Genomic DNA, 19,594 nt, shown 5'->3' with positions numbered 1-19,594 from the left:
CTGGTGGCGGGTGTCTAAAGGACGCAATCCCTTCCTCAGACTCACGTGACTGGAAGGTTTCTCCTGGGGATAGTTTCTACCCAGGAGACTGGTGCTCACACCCATGATGCTGGAGTCCTGGGAATCAATCTTAGTGCCCCTTTGAGCAATGGTGTGTGAGAGACCAATCCTGGTGACACCACTGTAACCCGTCAGCCTCCTAACAGCCCATGGACTCCTCTGCTGACCTGAAGAGTCCTCGGCAGGACCCTGTCAACTATATGGGGGTCTCATGGTGTTTCATCTACCCAGCTGCTTCAAGGACAAACAGCTGGAAGCAAACGCAGACCTCCCAGGAGAGGAGGCAGGACTATCTCTCACAGGGAAGGGAGCCTGTGCTGCCCCCGGCTGAGCCCTGCTCTACGTTGGGAAGACGGTGATGAACATGGCGGTAGCACTGGCACTTGCTGGATACGCCCCTCGCCACAGGGCACAGGCAGGCTCAGGCAGCAGCATGTGACAACATGTGACAGTCACTGTCAGAAGGCTTTGCAGCTCGCGCCACAGCCATCCAGGTCAGCAGCGGAGTAAGAGCAGATCCGCCAGGTGCCGCTCACACGGGTCTGACCACAGCCTGTTAATCCTGTGCATCTGCCGTCTCACCTCTGTCGCTCTGAACTGCCTGGTCATGGGCTGCACTAGGCTAGCAAATAGGAGCCCAGTGTTTTTGTGCACACAGCGAACCCTGATGGAGCCACCGCTGAAACACCCAGAGCCTGTGAACAAGAAAACCAGACACTTGAGTGACAACAAAGTCCCCAAACAATGCCACTGTGTGCATGCCAAAGGACACAGGAAAACAAGCAACTTCCTAGGTACTCCTGCTCCCTCCAGATGGGTTTCTGAAGGGTGTCGTACATGCTCCTGTCTGCACAGGAGGAACACAGCTGGATCTGAGATTTGAAGAGCGCCGCCTGTTGGCCAGGAGGCAAGATGGGCTACCTAGCAGGCAACTCTGGTTCAGGGTGCTTTCCTTAAAGGCAAAGGTGACCCTCCCCAGGGCTCAGCAACCCTGCCTGGGGCAAGGACCACAGGCACACCGTCCAGTCTGCTGCTGCTTCCAACATACCCAAACCTGCCACACAAGTGGCATTAACCCAGATGAAAAGATACGGGGGATGCCAAGCCCCTGCCCCCACCCCAGCGAGGAAGAGTCATGAGCCACATGGAATGTACGATAAGGAACGAGGACGGGAACTGCCGCTATGGGATAGATCATTTGACAGAGAAACTCGTTTGCTGGCAGGCTTCCGGCTGCAGACTTCCTCAACACTGGCTTGCTGCCACGTAGAGGAAATAAAAATCAATATCCTCGGGTCTGCAAAACAGTGTGTTAACAATCACACTCCAAACAACTCACACAATATCCCTCACCCTACACCCAGTAACAGTGGATGTTTTTGTTAGGAGGCAGTGCTAAATAAACAGAAAGGGGGGATAAGACAATTCTGCAGGTCCTCCTTCAGCAAAACCTTTCCACAACTTCAATGAGGAGATAATCTTTCTGTGATTATGACCAAACCTTCCTGTTGCTTAGCAACACATAATTAAGGAATATGTTTTCAGATCCGCTTTGCAAGCCCAGCCATTATCAGATGAAATTACTGGAGCAACAAATGTCATCGCCATGCAAATTAGTTGGTTGCAAAGAAAGACTGACGAGAGAGAAGGCGCAGGCCCTCAGAAAAATTATCTGACTCGCCTCCTCTCACACGCTGGTTTTAAAAAAGTCAAGCCAAGTATATGATCAGATTTAAAAAAAAAAAAAGAAAAGAAAAGAAAACCACATGAGACAAAACCAGAACCTCCAGCAAGAGAAAACAGAAAAATCCAGGCTGTTCATCAGTCTCCCTTTGGAAGAATGAAGTGCCTGGGGGACCACTCTGGAGTCACAGTGGTCATGACAGCCACCTGGGCTCTGCCATCCTGGGGGAAACTGTAGCGCAGGGCGGGGCTCCCGACACCGTCTGCAGCAGGTTTCAGGGCTACAGTCAAAAGGGTGGATCTCGTTTGTCAGCACGATTTTCACCCTCTACCCTGTAATGCCAGTTATCGGGGGTGGAGGTGGGGAGAAGGTTCATTCCATAAAGGATTTGCTAATTATGCTGGGGAGGCAAAGGGAGAAGAAAGGCAGAAAAAGGATTAACCATGTCAATTTTCAATCAAGAGTCTAAATTAAAATTAAGAATTCTGATGGCTCAGAGTTTAGCAACCTAGAAGTTTAGACCCAGCCCAAGGAAACACAGGTGGTAAATCACCTGTGGCTTGTGCTTTGAAGAAAACCAGCAAGCATCAGCCTCCCTTTCTTCAACTTGGAAATATATTCTTCCCTACAAGCAAACAGAATTCCCAACTGTATTTTCCAAAATGAGAGACTAAATCTGTTTTTGAAACATGGAGTTCTAAGGGATTTCAACATCTTGCTTTGTTTAACCCACAAGTGTGGAAAAACACATTTTTATCTCTATGGTGGGTAATTCCCGCCTTCGAGAGCACACGCAGGCGCTGCTGAGGTATGCTTCCATGCCACGGTGCACTCCTAATGGCTCAGGAGCAGTGCACAATTTATGGGAGGCATTTGATCAAACATCCCTGCCTTCTCCAAAGCCACCCAACGCAAACTGGAGAATCACCAAACCTTGTGCATGGAAGGTCACAGCCTGTTCTGAACAACTGGAGTCTCTCCAGGAGACGGCTATGCTCCAGCACTGTAAAGGGCAATCTGCAAAGCAACCTGGACTCCATGAGAGGAGGACCAGCCTGGTAACACGATGCACCCAAACCCAGGAGCACCCATGCCCTCCACAGCCTGGGAGCTAGACCTGGCACTGTGGCCTTCCAGTTTGGCAGAGAGAGTCCGTGGATGTGTGTGTGTGTCCGTGGGTTCAAGCAGGACCAGCGGGACCCACCGCCCCCTGCTCGAAGCTCTGCATTCCTCCCACATCCCAGGTCCCTGCTGGTGGAGGCGGGAAGGGTGCATTACTTGGCTCCGGTGTGAGCATGGTGGACACGATGATGGGCGCTCCCGTCCGCCGGGCCACCTTCTGGTATGGCGAATGAGGTGTGTGCAGGCTTTGGCTGACCGGCGTCAGGGCGGATGGCTCCATGGAGACCCCAGGCTTCCGCAGGAGCTGGGGGCTGCCATGGGGGCTGGGAAGCGGAGAGGCGGCCAGGCTGCGCTCCCGCTTCAGCAATTCCATGGGTACGGTGTACGAGGTGGAGTAGGCCGTTCTGGGGCTGGGGTGCAGGGGGGTCGAGGTGCCTGGGTTAGTCAAGGCCACACCAGCCTGTGAGGGGTACGTGGGACCCAGGCGTGCGGTCAGGGAACAAGGGGTGGGAGAGCTATACCCGGAGTTGGAGGGGAAGTGGGGGCCCTGGGAGGCTGCCCCAGGGGCAGAGTAGGTGGCTGCCGTCTCCAGGAGGTGCTGGGAGGGTGCACTGGAGGGGCGCCGAGCCACGTCTCCAGCCCGCGGGGATGCTGGCTGCAGGGCTGTAGGGCCCAGCGAAGCCAAGTCACTGGGCAGCAGTTCACTTCGGTGGCTGAAGCTGCTGGACCGTGTGCGGGGCAGGGGACCTGCCTGGTCCTGCCTCCGAAGCTGCATCTCAGTCCTGCAGCTGCTGGCCAGGCGGCTCAGGACTCGGGCCTGGCCCAGGTTGGGTGCGACAGACTTGATGTCTGCGTCCTCCAGGGTTGCCAGGACGGCTGGAGAGTCAAAGCCTTGCTGGAACAGGGCTGCCAGAGTGGCCTCTGTGAGCCCCTCTGCCCGCAGCAGGGCCAGGAACTCAGGGAGCACGCTCCTCTTGCTGCAGGGCCCCTGGAACGCCGACGGGTTGGCCTCATAGTTCTCGTAAGCCACTTTAGCCTGGACGCTGTCCCCGGCAGGCCCGTAGCCTCGACTCAGAGCACCGGGGGTCACCCCCGTGCTGCTCTCAGAGGGAACAGCTGAGCCAGGGTCCACGACCAGGCACGTTGGGGCCACCTGTCTGGCAGGGACAGAATCCACAGGTCTTTCACCAACATCGTTGTAGACCTGGCTTGGCGGGTAGGCAGATGCCTCTACCCCAAACCTGGTGTCCAGCAGTTCCCTTCCATACCGCCCAGGAGACGGGGCCCGGCTCTGTGGCCGCTGCCCCTGAGGCAGTGCTTTGCTCCCAGGATCCCGGTACAGGTGACTGGTGTCCTGCAGAGCAGGTAACTGGCCTTGGACGTGCTCCCACGGCACCCTGCTGCCAAGCACTCCGTAGCTGGGCACTGGCCGGCTGACACCTGGGTCCCGATAGTAAGGCGGCTCCCTGGGCACCCTGGCTCCTCTGGACGGGTCGCCATAGTACTCCCGCGGCAGCAGGGCACCGCGACCAGACATCACGGCCTGTCTACTGTCGTAGAAGGTGAAGTCGGGAGTGGAGCCCTTCCTCGCAGCCAGCGAATTGTACGAGGCCTCCCGGTACAGGTAGGGCTCTGCGGGCCCCGGCAGGACCGCGTCCTGTACTGGCTGGGTTGGCGGTTCGCACCAGGTCCCCTCCCCGGGGCCATACGTCAGAGAGCTTCTCCTCCCGGGGGGCCGCGTGGCCTCGGCGCTCTCCCAGGGGCCCTCGTACCAGCCAGCGGCATCCCAGCTCTGCGATCGGCCAATGTTGACGTGCCTGCTGGGAACCGGCATGGGTGGAAGGACGGACTGCCGGCGCGGGGGAAGGCCCTCTTCATAAATCTGCAGTTACACGCATCAAAACCAGGCCCCTCCTGCACGCCAGCCCTTCCGAGACAGCAGCAGCGACCAACTGGGGGTTTCTGTTTCAAAGCGCGGTCTAAATTATTAATCCCCGAAACCTTAGCAGGCGAAACAGCAGACTCACGGCGACTTCGCCTCCCTCCCCAAACGTAGCCCGAGGTCTGTCCGAAAGTAGGCTGTGCTCCAGCCTGCTGGGTCCCCCTCCTGGCTACTGTGCTCTCATGGACCTTGGCTCTCTGCAGGCGGATTAGGAGCTAAATAAAACCCTAAAGCTTTGGTTCCATGTGACATCTTGTCAGCTCGATGACGGTGGAGCGGGTGCCTGCCCCACCCTAGCCTCCCAACCTGCAGCTGGGAATTATCCCACACTGAACTTCCGGCTGAGGTCCCTCCTGCTCCCTCCCCAGGGTGCTGTCGGGTCAAGCTCAGCCCCTTCCCCTCCAGGCTGCCCCCCAACTGCCGCCAGCTCGCCAGCTCAGGTTGCCTGAGAGCGACAGGAACAGAATAAGATGCTTCGATGTCAGTCCAGCCTTAATCCTCCCTGATGAAGCGCTAATCCACTGCGCGCGGCTAAGAACAACCCATGTGGGCAGATGGGAGAGCCTCGTGTGTGACTCTGGAGGGTAGTGCCCCACACAGGGCCAGATCTGCAGCCACTGCTCTGCCAACTCCGGACGTGGCTTTGAGGACGCGGCTTACAGATGGGAGGGGACCTGCTGCTCAAAGTCCACACAGACTCTTCACCTCCTGATCAGAAGGCAGATTCTTTCAAACCACCAGGGCGAAGTAGGGCCAGCGACAGGGGAGCTGCACCTTTCCACACCTTCCTGCAAACGTGCCAAGGGGCAGGAGAAGCCCTGTGGTAGCCACAGGGCCAGCACCAGTCATTCACACAAAGTGGTCAGGAAGCCACAAAGGCCAGCTACATTTAAAATGTTTAAATGAAATTATAAGCAATCGACTGCCACCCGTCTGAGGCAGCTGTGTCTTCACCAGCAGCCAAGAAGCTTCAGCTACTAAGAAATACTACTTATTTAAAAAAAAGAAATTAATAATGTGAGACGAGCCGAAGACTGACTGGGCGGCAGGAGGGTGGGTGTGATCCATTTCTAGGAACTGCAGGCCCAAGGGATGCCAGTCTCACCCTGCCCACCCCAGGAACCCAGCAATACGTGTTAAATCTGGGATAAAGTCCATGTATACGATCAATGCTCCCCAAGGAAATGCACTGATTCACCCAAAACCCAGAAGCTCTGTGGTCATTTCCGGCCTAGTGAGCAACCAGCCTCAGGGATGGACCAAGCGCCGCCCTGCCACAGCCCAGGCAATCTCAAAGACCGTGGCCAGTCACTCCGGCACCACGGAACCCCTTCTATGACTCCATTACTGTTCAGGACATGGGCAGAGCTTCCTTGCCTCCATAAAGGGGAGGGGCCTCATAGACAACCTTCCTGGGAACGAGGACCAGCGGGCAGCTACGTAAGGAGGAAGGCCCAGGACAGAGTTGGAGCCAGGTACTTCCTCCCGGCTCTGGCTCGTGTCTGTCTGCTCATCAACCTCTCCCAGTACTGGAATAATACTTAGAATAATTATTATTGGCAGGGGGACCCTCAGGTGGAATTCCACCTCACTAAAGCCACATCTGATCCCACTACTGGCCAGAGAGAAGGGACACTACTGTGACAAGGGCTTCCCAATAAGATGACAACACCTGTCATTAACATCCATGGACCGTCTACTATGTACCTGACCCTGTGGGGGGTGCTTTATTCAATTGCAGGTCTAGTATCTTAACTGTGAAATACCATAACGGCAACTGGGACGATGTCACATCACAGACCTAGGAATGCAGGGGTGGGGGCTCTGTCCAACAGAGTCCAACACAGTTTCCGTTACACCCAAATTTGTAAATCCAAACAGGACTACAAAGACTGCTAATCTGACAGTTCGTGCAACCACTATGTTTCTTAGGTGAACTTCTGCTGGTCCCGAAGGTGAGCTCATGGGGCAGGGTGGCAGGGGAAGACGGGCCCCAGGGTGGTGCTGCCTCCTCTCTAGAACCAGGAGGCCCGGATTCCATTCGCACCTTCTTCTTCCAGCCTGTTCTGCTTGGAAATCACCCAAACTCACCCAGCCCTGACTCTGATTTGCCAAATATTATGACAGATGTTTTCCTCTGTGAGGCAGAAAATCTGAACCTGGACTCCCTCTTTTCCAAACATTCTGGCAGACTTTTTTAAAAACACTTTGTGGTTCTTTCAGAAAGAACTGCTTTCCTGAAAAATCTCATGTTGACTACGAAAGGCAAGATGGGACCAGTTTTGGAGAGTCATGAGTCTTGCGGACTTGACTTTTTAATCCTGCAAAGAGCCTCTCTATATAAAATTGTACAAAGTAAAAATAGAATGACCGTCTAAAGTATAAAACTACCTTGAAAATTAAGAAAGACAACCCACATTCTTGCAGACAAAATAACCCCAAGAAAGAACTAATCTTGAAAGAGGATCAAATGGCCAACTCAGGGTTATGAGTATGTCTGCCCAAAGCTCTCTCCTGCATTCCCCGTACAACGAAGGCAACCCTTCACAACTGCAGAGACCGACTGAGACTCAGACCACTATGGAGAAGGGTCCAGACAGTTCCAGAAGAGTTGGAAGAAGAGCAAGAAAGGGATCAGTGCCAGCCCCCCGCACAATGAACATTTTGTGTCTGCCTGGGAAAGGGTCACGCTGAGGGTCTCATCATTTAGAAAAGCGAGATCTAAAGAAAAGCCAATCTAAAGGTCAGGTCGACAGGAAGGTTGTCACCTGGCTCAACTGCCTGTCCACTGACAGCTGTGTGTTCCCTGCCCACCTGGCGGACAATACTGCCAGCTTAGTCACAAGGCCTCCTAGGGGCCGGTCTGTGTTCAGAAGGCCGCCAGCTCCCACCCCAGCACAGTGGAGAGCTGCCTCCACCAGGGTGGAGCAATGCAGGCCCTAGGGCTTCCGCCTTGAAAGCACAGGCGGAAATGAGAACATCCCCAGGAGGTTTTCCTACGCCTCCCCAGGGAGGAGGCTGAGGTTAGTGGGTTATGCACTGCTTTCCGGCAGAAATGAGGCCAAAAATAGGCCCAGACATACCCGCTTCCTACTTTTAAATGTGGACAGGTTGTGTGGATTTTTTGTAGGTTTCTGTCAAGATAAATGTTCTAAAATTTAAATTTAAATACAGCCTTCTGCCTTTTAAAAAATGTCCCTTTAAAAAAGTGCCCCCCCCCCCCACACCAAAGTAATTTCCTTACTCATCTAACTCAAAGGCGGGGGAGCCCCGGCGCTGGGGGGGGAAGAGCCACAGGAAGTCTGGCACGGGTTTATAGCCACCCTCGTCAGAGCTGCACAGGCACAAAGAGAAAACCAGCAGAATCCTGCAGACACCGCTGCAGCCATCAGAGGTGCCAAGTGCCACCAATGTCCTGGCTGCGAGCTCCCAGGTCCCATCAATGCCACTCCCCGAGGAGGGTGAGGAGCCAGGTGCACCCCACCCATCCAGCCCCTTCCAGAGGGCTGCACTCTGCCAGCCCTCGGGAGCCTCCACACTGGCCCTTGGTGAAAACAAAGGCTGGCATGGGCTTCAGACCCACATCTCCACTCCACCACCGGAGCTCTGGGAAGCGTGTTGCGGAGATGAGGTCTCATTCCCACTCACCCAGGGGCAAAAAACCACCCCCACGGCCTGTCTAGAAAGTTCCAGTGGAACAGACGTGAATTCAGGGACCCCACCAGTGGGACTGGTGCAGAGAACACATCTCCCTGAACAGCAAGCTGCAAAAGTCACTCAGCTCCTCGAGAGCTGCGCCCATAGCAAACATTTGCTCCCTCTCTAACCAGCTTCCTGCAGCTCTGCAACCCCTCAGGCTCGGACCCCATACCCCCCTCAACTCCTCTGTACTGGGCTCAGGACATTCCAGGATTTCGTTCTTTCTGTTTGGTTTGTGATCTTTGTGCCATTCCTCAACCACCAGGATCCAGCTCAAATAACCCTCTACCACGAAGCTTTCTTGTTCAATTTCGTCACTTTGTCCCCAGTTCAAATAAAATTGAAATCTATTGAGGCAACAAAATCTCCACAAGAACAATCCCAGGCATCTAGTGGCAGAAAGGCTGTGGCCCCTCATGGGGGGCTTGGAGCCTGGTCCTCCACCACCTGGCCTTCCTAGCTCAACATGCCCCTTTCATTTGGCATGTGGGGTGTCAACCAACCTGCCCAGCAAGGCACTGTCTGGCGCACAGAGGATAATTCCCGGCCTCAAGGAAGGTACAACTGGATGGGGAAATGACAGACACCTGCATGTGGTCCCCCTCCCTAGGACCACTTCCTTATGTGCATGAGAAAGGCCACCAGGGCTGGGCCTTCAGAAGCAGCCTCCTTTATCACAGTAAAGGATGTCTGTCCACCTCGCTCGCAGTCTTGGAAGGATCTGCTTCCCTCATTCCAGGGTCATCACTTCCTCTTGAGGCCGACGGATGCTCCAGGCCCTCAGCTGAGTGAGGGAAAGAAGGACAAGGACTGTGGAAACCCATGGTACCCAAACGCATATTAGCATTCAGGACACTCCCCTTGCCTGACTACTTCACAGCTCAGCTGGAGGAGCGCAAATCTCAGATGGCACGTGAGGTTCCTCTATAAATGGAGACAGACAGACAGCAAACACACTCCAAAGCCCCCGAGTGTCATTAGCAAAGAGAGCCAATCACTGCTTAGGAAACTTATGAAATAATGGCCAGATGAACTCAGTCTATAAAGCAGTCAAGAAAGAGGAGTCTCACTGTGCACTCTTAACACTTGTAGGAAAGAGAGTAAGAAGCTGGCAGCCATGTTTATCTTTGGGTTCTGGTTCACTCCAAGTACTTGAGAAGGCAGCTGAGTCCAGGACATTCTTTGTATTTGTGTGGGGCACTGTCTACAGGGTAGTGGCTGCCCTCAGACCACTGTAAGTAGGAGTGTGTGTGTGTGTGTGTGTGTGTGTGTGTGTGTTTTGTGATGCTGGGGATTGAACCCAGGGCCTTATGCATGTGAGGTAAGCATTCTACCAACTGAGCTGTATCTCCCCAGCCCAATGTGCTGGTTCTTATGAGGAAAAGAGACACTGTGCTGCTTGGAGGTGCCATCGACTAGGAGCTAATACACTGAGAGCAAAGCAGGCCAGGAACACAAACCAGGCGGCTGAGGGCACTGCCGAGCAGCAGTGAGACGCCACAGACCCTGCCCCACACATCCACACCCCAAAGCCACACCTGAGCAGCCCCTGCACGCTGCAGATGTGGCGAGGGTACAGACTTGCACCTCCAGCAAACTGGCAAGTGCAGAGAAGCTTCTGTTTCCATTTGAGCAACAATTAACAACTGAGAATTAAACACTGAGCGTGATTCTCAGAGCAGAAAGTGAGGGCCTGGCTGTGAGTAAATCTAAGAACCCACTTCCCCAATGCCAGGGAAGGAACGGAGTGGGTGCATCCAGAGCAGGGGTCACTGCTCCAAATGCATCTGAAAGCACGACCAGATAAGGCAACATGGAATGTCTGTCCCTGGCAAATAACTGCACTCCTGCCTGACCATTCATATGTGAGCATAGTGTTTTGGTGTATTTATTTGTATTATGGAGGGTGAGCCATGTCTAGTTGACTATTGTATATTTATACCACTAATATAATCATAGCAAATCACTTAATTACTGGAAATGTGCATAATTGCTTGACACTAACATATAATTAAAATGTATAGCAAACATTATTAATTCCATTTTAAAACCAACTTTTTAGGGCTTTTAAAAGATATTTAGTAGGAATGATCACGTAGCACCTATGGACACCAAGCTTCAATGCCATTTCTCTACAAGTGCTCTCGACGTCAAACAAGCAGCGATTGTCTGAGTGTTCTTAAAAGGACAAGTAAAAAACCCCAGCTACCCAGGACAAAACCACCACATAAAACAAAGCCACCCCGGCCCAAGCCTGTGGCCGCTGAGCACCACACACCAGGCAAGGACTCCACAGCAGCCCTGGAGGCCCCTGCCTTCCTGGCTCCCTCAGCCACCTGGAGGCCGCCGGTTCCTTAGATATGCCAGGAACTCCAAGGAACGTTCTTGGGGAAGCTCGCTGAGAAGAGCACTCCCCAGGTAATAAAGCCGCAGGGGAAAGTTGCTGCCGCCATCCTTCTTCCCTCCTTTTAGTCTGGGCTTAGGAGGGCATTCCAGAAGTAAGCAAAGTTCTCCGGATTGTTCATTTAGAAAGAGGGCATATCACTCCCTCTCCCTGTCCCCCCACCCCCCAGGAATGAATGGGTCGCATGAAGAAGAGGACTCGGGTCAGCTGAGTGGACACCATCCTGGGAACCACTTCTCCACATTTCTATGACATCCGAACAAAATGAAGTAAAACGAAATGGCTACTTTTCTTCAGATTTCATTCTCAATAGCCTTAGGAAGAGGGGTTGTGTAGTGATCGATTTATCCAGGAAGAGGCCATCAGCAAAGCCACTGTGGTGCATGACCATTCTACAAAGCTGGGGCTGCTGAAATGCCTCTCTAGGGTACTTCTGGGTGCTCTCCTCTCTGACCAACCAATACTTAAGCCAAAACAAAGTAGCTCTGGTGTGGCACAGCCAGGACTCAAGAACTCTGGCTGGGGCAGCTCACAAATGCAATGGGAACCAAAAGCCAACACCTCAATTACACATGAAGAGGAGAAGCCTGACACCAGCGTCTGCCCAGCCCTGTCAAACGTGACCCACGACTGTCCTTGCACGAGGGCACTTGAGGACTGCTTGGTGGTGGACATCAAGAAAGAGCAGTAGACAAATTCTAAACATTGAAATAGAACAATTACTAGAAGGAAGCACTGAAATCTGGCTTTAAGTCAACTTGAAAGCTTCTTCATCATTCCAACCGATTTGGGTGGTCTGAGTCTTGGGCTATGTCCTGTTCTCTGAGCAAAGACGATCGCACGGGGCTGAAGCCCACCTGGATTTTGGTCAGAGTCACCAAGCTTCATACCATCTTTCCTTGTCCGACGCTGAGGCCAGAGGGGAGCAGTCAGGAGTCCCACAGAGGACCGAGTACTGAACCCACCACTGAGGAAGGGGCTGGACAGGCTTACAAGGTGGACACAAGAGGGAAAGAGTCACTGCCTAGAACAATGCTTAGATTTTGTCAGACTGGCTGCCCTGGAGGCAGCAGCAAAGGCACGTCCTACTTGGGCCTGGGAGACGGGAGCTGAGTCATGTGGGGTGAAGGAGTGCAGGAACAAGTATCCCCGGAGACCACTGAAGAAGCTCCTCTAAGCCTTGGGGCAGCGGGGTGACTACAGAACACAGAGGCTTCATGCTTTTAATCCCTCACAAACAAAACACCCCAAGGGACACAGAAAGTACCCCTGATGCGGGGTGCCGGCCATGGGGAAGGTCAGACTCTCTGGACTTCCATGTTGAGCATTCTACAAGAAAGAGGTGAGGTTGATCAAGAGCTCAGAGCTGTGTGTGTGTGTGTGTGTGTTTGAGAGAGAGAGAGAGAGAGAGAGAATGAATGGGGATGGGGGGAGAAAGAACACGCTTCAGGCAGAAAAAACCTGGGGAAAGGTCAAACAGAAACCAGCACACCACCTGGGTACTGGGTACAAACTGCCAGCTGCCCAGTGACGACAAATCCCGTCTAAGAAGGTGCCACAGGACCCTAACAGCTCATCCCGGGAGCACCAGCAGAGCACCTCGGCATAGCTACTGATCCCACCAGTGAGCAGGTTGCTGGAGGAGAGCTGTACCTGTGTGCCACAGTTTAGGCCTGCGTTTGTGACGATGGTCCTCATCAGAAATTTTTAAAATCCAACTGTACCGTTCCTGAAACACCGCACACACAGACGATACTGCCCTTCAAATCACAGGAAAAAACTGGCTGCAAACTTCAAGTCTCAGATGCCAAACTGGGTGAGAGGGCTGGGGACTGTGCTGAGGATCTGAGAGCAGAGACACAGGGAGAGAGGCCTGGGCTCTTCCCTCCCGACCTTGTCCCTGATGCAATCAATGCCAGGAGCAGCAGCTGGGTGGGGATGTGGACCCCCGCACATGCCCTCCCGACACTAGCCCAGCAGGGCTGGTCCACTAAGGCTTCCTGGAGAGAGGACTCAGCAACCTCAAGGTAGCCCCTGCCCCCCAACAGTCAAAAGTCAATTTTTAACACCCCGCCCCAAGTGATGAACCTGGATTGTGAAATACCCTACCAATCAATTAATCTTCAACTACACTTTTGAGAGATTAAAGGGCCAGGGGATTGTTTCAGATTCTCAGGACTGAAGGTGCATGACAACCAAGCAGAATGGGTGGCCCTTGACTGGCTCCTATACAGGCGAACTGATGTCAATAACCAAACTGGCCAAACACAGATGCAAGGGAAATGGGAATACGCCACCTGTGTCAGGTGGAGCCATAATGAAGTTCTATCCCAAGGGGTCAACGGTTATGTAGGAAAATGCTCCAGGAAGAGACACAAGCTGTAGGTACAAAGAATAAAATGTTCGTCTGCAAACTTTCTGGTGGTTCTGGAAAAAATCCTTCTATCCATCTCCCGTATGTATACACACATGCATAGCTGGACCTCTAGAAAGAAAAAGCAAACGTTACCCAGCAGTACACACAGCTGAAGGACACGCTGGTGTTCACTGTGCTATTCTTACAGGCCTTTCTATGGGTTTTCAGTGTTTTTTGAAAAATGTGAATACGTAAACAAAACAAAACAACAACAAAACCCCCAAATTCCAAGTTCCTTATACTATAGCAGAACCCCAGGCATGGGGCGGGTCAGTCACTGCTCTTACATTCTTGGTACAGAGCGCCCAAGGGGTGTGGAGTCATACAGCGGAGCATCTTTGATGTCCCCACCCCATGTGGCTGGAGCTACAATCTATTTAAAGGACAAACAATTCCATATGGGTGGCTGCAGGGAAAGGCTCGTGGGGGTGCATATTCCTGCCCAGGAGCTGGCAGGCGCCACAGCACGTGGAGGCTGCGGAGAGGGCTGCTGTGCCCACTTCAGCTCCCTCTGCCACACCCTGCAGAGAAGGCACTGGTGAGGACTCGGAGCCAAGGCTAGCCCTGGAGCACTGATCTGGGCTGGCAGGGCCCACAGAGCTCCCAGCCACCGGCTCTGGGTTTCTTGCCACTCACTAATTAGGAGAGGATGGTGCTTAATCAACATTTCAGTTTTGCCCCCAGGTTTCCATTAGGTTTTTAATTATGTTTATTTTTCCTTTCATGAATAAAACACTTCCAGACATTTTCAAAGATACTCAGGACTTGGACACGTCATGAGGGGGCAATGCTGGGCTCTTCAGGAATATCTTGGAACTCACTGTTGTAAATATCTTAATTTAAAACAGATAAGCCCAGAAACTTCAGGAAGTTAAAAAACCTGGTCCTAATAGACAGCGCCTTTCATATGTAAAATAACCTGAGGTGTATGGAAGAAGCAGACCCCCCACCCCACGGACCCCAGCCCCGCCTCCACCCCAGAAGCCAGGCCTGGTCCTGCATGAGGCTGGGCCCCTTGTGGGCACCTGGGCAAAGTGCTAGAACGCAAGGGGCTTGGACTGGGGAGGGTGGGGGTCCTGGCACTGGGTGTGCTAGCCTGGCAGAGACGACTCGGGTGGCCAGGCCCCGAGGATCTGAGCGAGGGACTACACGTCTTCCATTAGAAACCGCCAACCACGCTGGCTCTTACCTTCACAAATCCTGTCCAATCGCTGTCGCTTCACTTTGTGCTTATCCACAAGGGCCATTCTTTATCGAACTTTGCAACTCTGAGTCAAAAGGCAAAGCGGTCCTCTAAGAACTTAGGGGAACTCGCAGGAGTCTGCGCACATTACGCCACTATGCACCCTGAAACAAGGAGAAAAGAATCCTTACTCTCTGGAGACCTTCAGGACACAGGCCAGCAGGCCATGCAGGACTTTACTGCCACTTCCTAAGAGGGGACCTGCCATCTGGGCGCGTGGTGTTGCTCTCCTTGCGAAACACCAGTGGAGGTTGCTCTAAGTCCACGTTCACCATCTCCTGCTTTCTATCTCGATACAGTGAGCAGGCGAGTGCGCCAAGACAGTCGTCAGCTATTTCTGCAAGCAGCGAACAGCAGCACGCGGATCTCTTGCCTTCAGCTTCAGGGCTACAAACACCAAAGGCTACCAGTCTCAGCTGTAGTAATTGGTACTCCATGGCCAGAGACCGTGAGCAGCTAGCTGGACCTGCCCTTCGTTCTTGTAAATCAGAGGAGCTGAGTGACGGGGGATGGAGGACAGGGCCATGGACAACTGTAGAAGAGAACACTAGGTAGCTGGTCCCAGACACAGTCGCCATGGCTACGGGGAAGCTTCGAGGCCTTCCAGGTGCTTCACAAACCACGTCCCACGACGGGCCTCATGGAGGCCAGTAGTCAAAGCCAGAGCATAGCACATCACAAGCCCTTGGGGCCCACTGTGTGACAATGGACCGTGCAAACCCCAGCACCACCTATCCCAGGTTTGCCCATGCCATCTTCCTGAACCTTCCCCCAACGCAGGGAGGCTATAGCCAGCACCAGCAGGGCAGTGTCCCACACTGCTGGCCTTGGCATTGGGACTCAGCTTTATGGGCTGGAGGGGACTTAGACTGAAGAGAGGCTGGTGCACGGGAGCAAATATGCCCAAGAATGTCTCCAGACCCAGCAAGGAGGCAACAGAGTGAGGGTCTCTATTTGAGCTGCCATAGGTGGGGCCCTTCGGTGGGAAACCCCAACATGACCTGGGAGCTGCCGCCTAGCCTGTTTCTGGCAGGAGTTGGGGATGCGAGTCTTATCCACAACTGGCTTCGTGCAGCATAAACCTGAGGCCCAGATCATCAACCACGGCCAGAAGCCTAGTGTTTGGTTCATGGCTTCAGAAACTGCATTCTTTCCAATTACCACATGAAGAATTCCAAACCAGAATTACACGATGTTTGGGGACCCATTCTCTGGTCTCCTGTACTTTATTCAAAAAATACAACCAAACCATCTTATGTTAGACCACCACCACCAACACACACACACACACACCCTCCCCCAGAAAAGGTTGCCCTCAGTTATCAGGCCAATACAGAGAAAAGAGGTAAGACCAAAGGGAGGCTCCAGGGTTAAAAATGAGGAATCTGATGTATGCTCATCAATCATGCAAAATGCTACAAGTTACTTTATCAAGGGTCAGCCTGCAGGTCTGACTATTGAAAGGTAGGCAAGTTCCTGGTAGTTAATGGCTAATTTCCCAGCAACAAGGGTGAAAAAGCATCTGAAAGATTTATAGCAATAATTACATGATTTAAAAAAAAAAAAAAATCTAGGAAACAGCACAATTTCCAACCACATAAATATTTAATGCAACACCTAAAGGATACTAAACTCTTTCCCAAGACTGGGAAGTTTTTTAAAACCTGGGATGCCCACGTGGGGCACTGGACTAACATAGGTGGGGTGACTGTGTGGACACATCTGTCCAGCTCTGATGTCTCCATTGCCAGGCTTTCTGGAAGGCAGGAGTAGCCTCTCACCAAGCTGCAGGAGGCAGAGGACCAGGACCTGCAGGGGTGTGCGGTGGGCGGCCGCCACAGGGCTCCAGGGTCCCAACTGCAGCCTGACCCCTCCTGACCTCTGGTGAGACACACAGCTCACCTCATCGGCGGGTGAGAGAAGTGATGAGTTCATGTGTGAGCGCCGGGGAGATGAAAAAGAGCGTCAGGATCCCAGGCAGGTCGGGCTGCACCCCCGCCCGAGGGAGGCGTAATCATTCTTTTTGCTTTCCTTTGAATTTTAATTTGTATAATTAGATGGCTTCCTGAAAAATTGATAAGTAGAATCTCGATCATGCAATCAAAGGGAAGCTCAGCCGTCGGCTCCCTCAGCTCACACCAACGCCTGTGATAAAGGGCAGCTGCAGATTCCTGTGCTGGGCTTTCCTGGGCCTTTCTGTGGAGTTATCTCTGCAGACCCCCCAGCTGTGTCCTTGAATGTCAGGCCAGCCATAATGGCAGTGCATGCAGACTCTGGGGCCGCCAGTCACGGGGTCTGCCCACTTTATGGCAGTGGCCATAGACTCCACTCTTCCCCTCACCGTGATATTCTTAAAAAATACATGAAATGAGACGTGACTTTTCCCTCCTTCGCCCTCCAAGTGGCAAGCCATGTACAAGGGTGTAATTAACAGGGCCGTCTTTCCAAGGAGAGGGTGGTCTGTGTGCAGTGGTCCCAGTCAGCGTGTGCACCGATCCCGCCAGCACCTCACCTGGGTGCTGGCTATGGGACCTCTGCAGCATGCCTCCTCGAGTCTGTGATGGAAGCAACCTCGGCCTTCACCGGAAGCCATTCTCCACGCACAGGCCGTGACCTTCAAGAATCTGTCAACTACCGACACCACCTAGTCAAAATACAACAAAACCACAAAGGCACAGAGAAGACAGAAGTGAGAGGAGGAGGCATGGTCCCACGCCACTGCTTTGGCTGAGGACAGGATCCCAGGACCCACTTGCACAGTGACCTTGGATCTGCCTTCTTGGGCACTCGGGCTCCTTGTTCACAGAGAAGTGACCGTGTCACCTGTGTCCTGGGCGGGAAGCAACAAGCCTCTGAGGACTGATCCTGCCCTTCCCTGGTTCTCAGCGCCAACAGTCCCAGCACTGAACGTCTGGCTGAGGCTGGGAGTAAACCTCAGTGAAGTTCAAGGTCAAGAGGAAAGGCAGGTCCTTACATGGAAAGAAGGGTGCATGAAGTCAAGTCTCAAGACCTCCTTCTCCTTAAACAGAGGAGACCCAGACCAAAATCCTACCAGGATCAGAAAGATGTCCCCAAAAATTGTGTTTGCTTGAAGTGAGAGTTGTGACCCGGGACCAAAATATTTGGTGGCAGAAAATTCCAACTACAGTAGTCCTCCCACACTCAAGGTGCTGTTTGCCGGGGTTTATTACCTGTGGTCAACTGTGGTCTGAAAACATTAAATGAGAAATTCCAAAAATGAACAATTCTTAATTGTCACACTTCACGTAGTTCTGAGCAGTGTGACAAGCTCTTGCACCACTGAGGCCTTTGTCCAGCCCACCCACACTGTCCCCGCTACCTGCACATACACCCGCAAAGCACATGCCTCATCTATCAGATCAATTTTAGGAGTATTGAGATGCATGTGCTCAAGTAACCTGTATTTTACTTAATTTACTCTTAATAATAAGAGTAGTGAACTTGGGCATTTGGTTGTACAAGAAGTCATCAAGTGCTTCCCCTGGCTGAACAGGTGAAAAGCTTATCATTGATTTATTATCTATAGGAAAAGCCAATACAAGTTTGGTTCTATCCATAGTTTCAGGCATCTATGGAGGGCTTAGAACAAAGCTTTCCTGCACATGGGGGAGTCTGCTATATTTCAAAAAGATGACTGGGTCAGACAACTACTTGGGAGATTTTTGGTCACTCCAATAAACCACAGGAGTAGGAGATCTGTTCTGAGATTTAAGAAAATGGAGACAACACATTTCACAACCACTTCCTCTGATACCAGGCTTGATACAAAAACATCCAGAACTAAGGGCTGAAGGGAGAGGGGATTCCCATGGTGCAACACAGTCCAGATGAGTTTTTCTAGATGATCACTGACAGCCACCACCTCTCAGGACCAAGAACCAAGGGGTTGGACGGCAGAGAAACTCAGCGCTCCCCAATTTACATTTCTAAGTCTCACATTTTGAGGATCTTCTCAGCTGCTTTATTCTAGTTCCTGCTTTCAAAGATTAAACAGCTGAGGGATTTACAGAGTAAGTGCATGTCTTCAATGGTGTCTTTCAAAATGAAAATTCTCCCAAAAGTGGTTAAACATAATGATAGCTTTCAGTTCTTTTAAGGAAATCTCCTTAAACATTACGCTAATGAAGAAGGCCAAGTTTTGCAATAGTCTAATGAATGAAGAGTGTCCTAATTCAGCAAATACTGATGGTCTTCTGCATGAGCCCCTGCCCATAAAGTCCTCAGGATGTGTTTTACTGCTGATTGTGAAGGGGACATAGGTTTAAAATGCAGGAGGTGGTAGAGATCCTGGGTTAGGCAGAGCAGGCTCCCTACAGTGGAAGAGCAGCCCTGGTGCCAACAGTCTACAATCCCCAGCTGGTGCGTCCCCAAGGGAAAGGCACCCTCTCCGAGAGCTTCCTCTGCCCAGCCTACAAGCTCCCTGGTATCAAGACCTACTGGGCCACGGTGGGGAAGCAGCAGAGGTCCAGCAGCATGCTGCTGATATGGTCAGCTCAGCATGTGCAGATTCACAGTCTTCCAGTGTCTGGAGCTTGCTGGCCCGCCAACAGCACCGCCCCAATGCAGACTCCGACTCTGCATCTAGTCCCAGAGAGAAAGGCACGGGTGTCCCTGGTCCCTCAGGAAAGCCATTCCATAACCTGCAGGGGCCCAGCATGCCCGACACATGCCTTTTGTGTGAAGAGCTAGACTGAACCTTCATGCTAACAAAGAAGGTTCCAGGAGTCAGGGGACAGCGGGCAACACTGGCCTAGCTGTGCTTAGACAGCGGTCAGCACACCACAATCAATAACAAAATCATTAACGCTTCTTTAAGGGAGGAGAGAAGTTTTGTGGACAATGAGAGTGGAACATGAGCTCACCAGACTCAATTCTCACAATGCTCCTGTGGACTTTTTCCTTGGTAAATACCGACGCCCCGTTCCACTGTGATGGTGTTGGAGGTGTGGCCCTGGGGAGGTGTCTCCTGGGGTTCTAGCCTCGGGAACAGTCTCAGTGCCCTG

General features: G+C 52.5%; 1 protein-coding gene across 12 annotated transcripts in view; it reads right to left on the bottom strand.

Moving 5' to 3' along the window:
- The window catches only part of CTBP2 (C-terminal binding protein 2), a 146,244-nt gene that overhangs the window by 29,128 nt on the left and 97,522 nt on the right, over nt 1–19,594 (bottom strand). For 7 of the 12 annotated variants that reach the window (XM_079137780.1, XM_079137779.1, XM_079137772.1 and 4 more), the window contains one exon: nt 14,517–14,674. The exons of 3 other annotated variants lie outside the window; for them this stretch is intronic. In XM_079137780.1, the coding sequence (XP_078993906.1) occupies nt 14,517–14,574 (58 nt within the window). In that variant the 5' untranslated portion in view covers nt 14,575–14,674. Of the gene's footprint in view, nt 1–3,022; nt 8,597–14,516; nt 14,675–19,594 lie in introns of those variants that run through there. 2 more of the 12 variants (XM_079137774.1, XM_079137775.1) reach the window with 2 other exon arrangements.

Source organism: Sciurus vulgaris (genome assembly GCF_902686455.1).
Source record: "Sciurus vulgaris genome assembly, chromosome: 4".
In the NCBI taxonomy this organism is placed as follows: Eukaryota; Metazoa; Chordata; class Mammalia; order Rodentia; family Sciuridae; genus Sciurus; species Sciurus vulgaris.
Note: the sequence above shows the minus strand (reverse complement) of the source record. Positions and strands in the feature narration are given on the sequence as shown.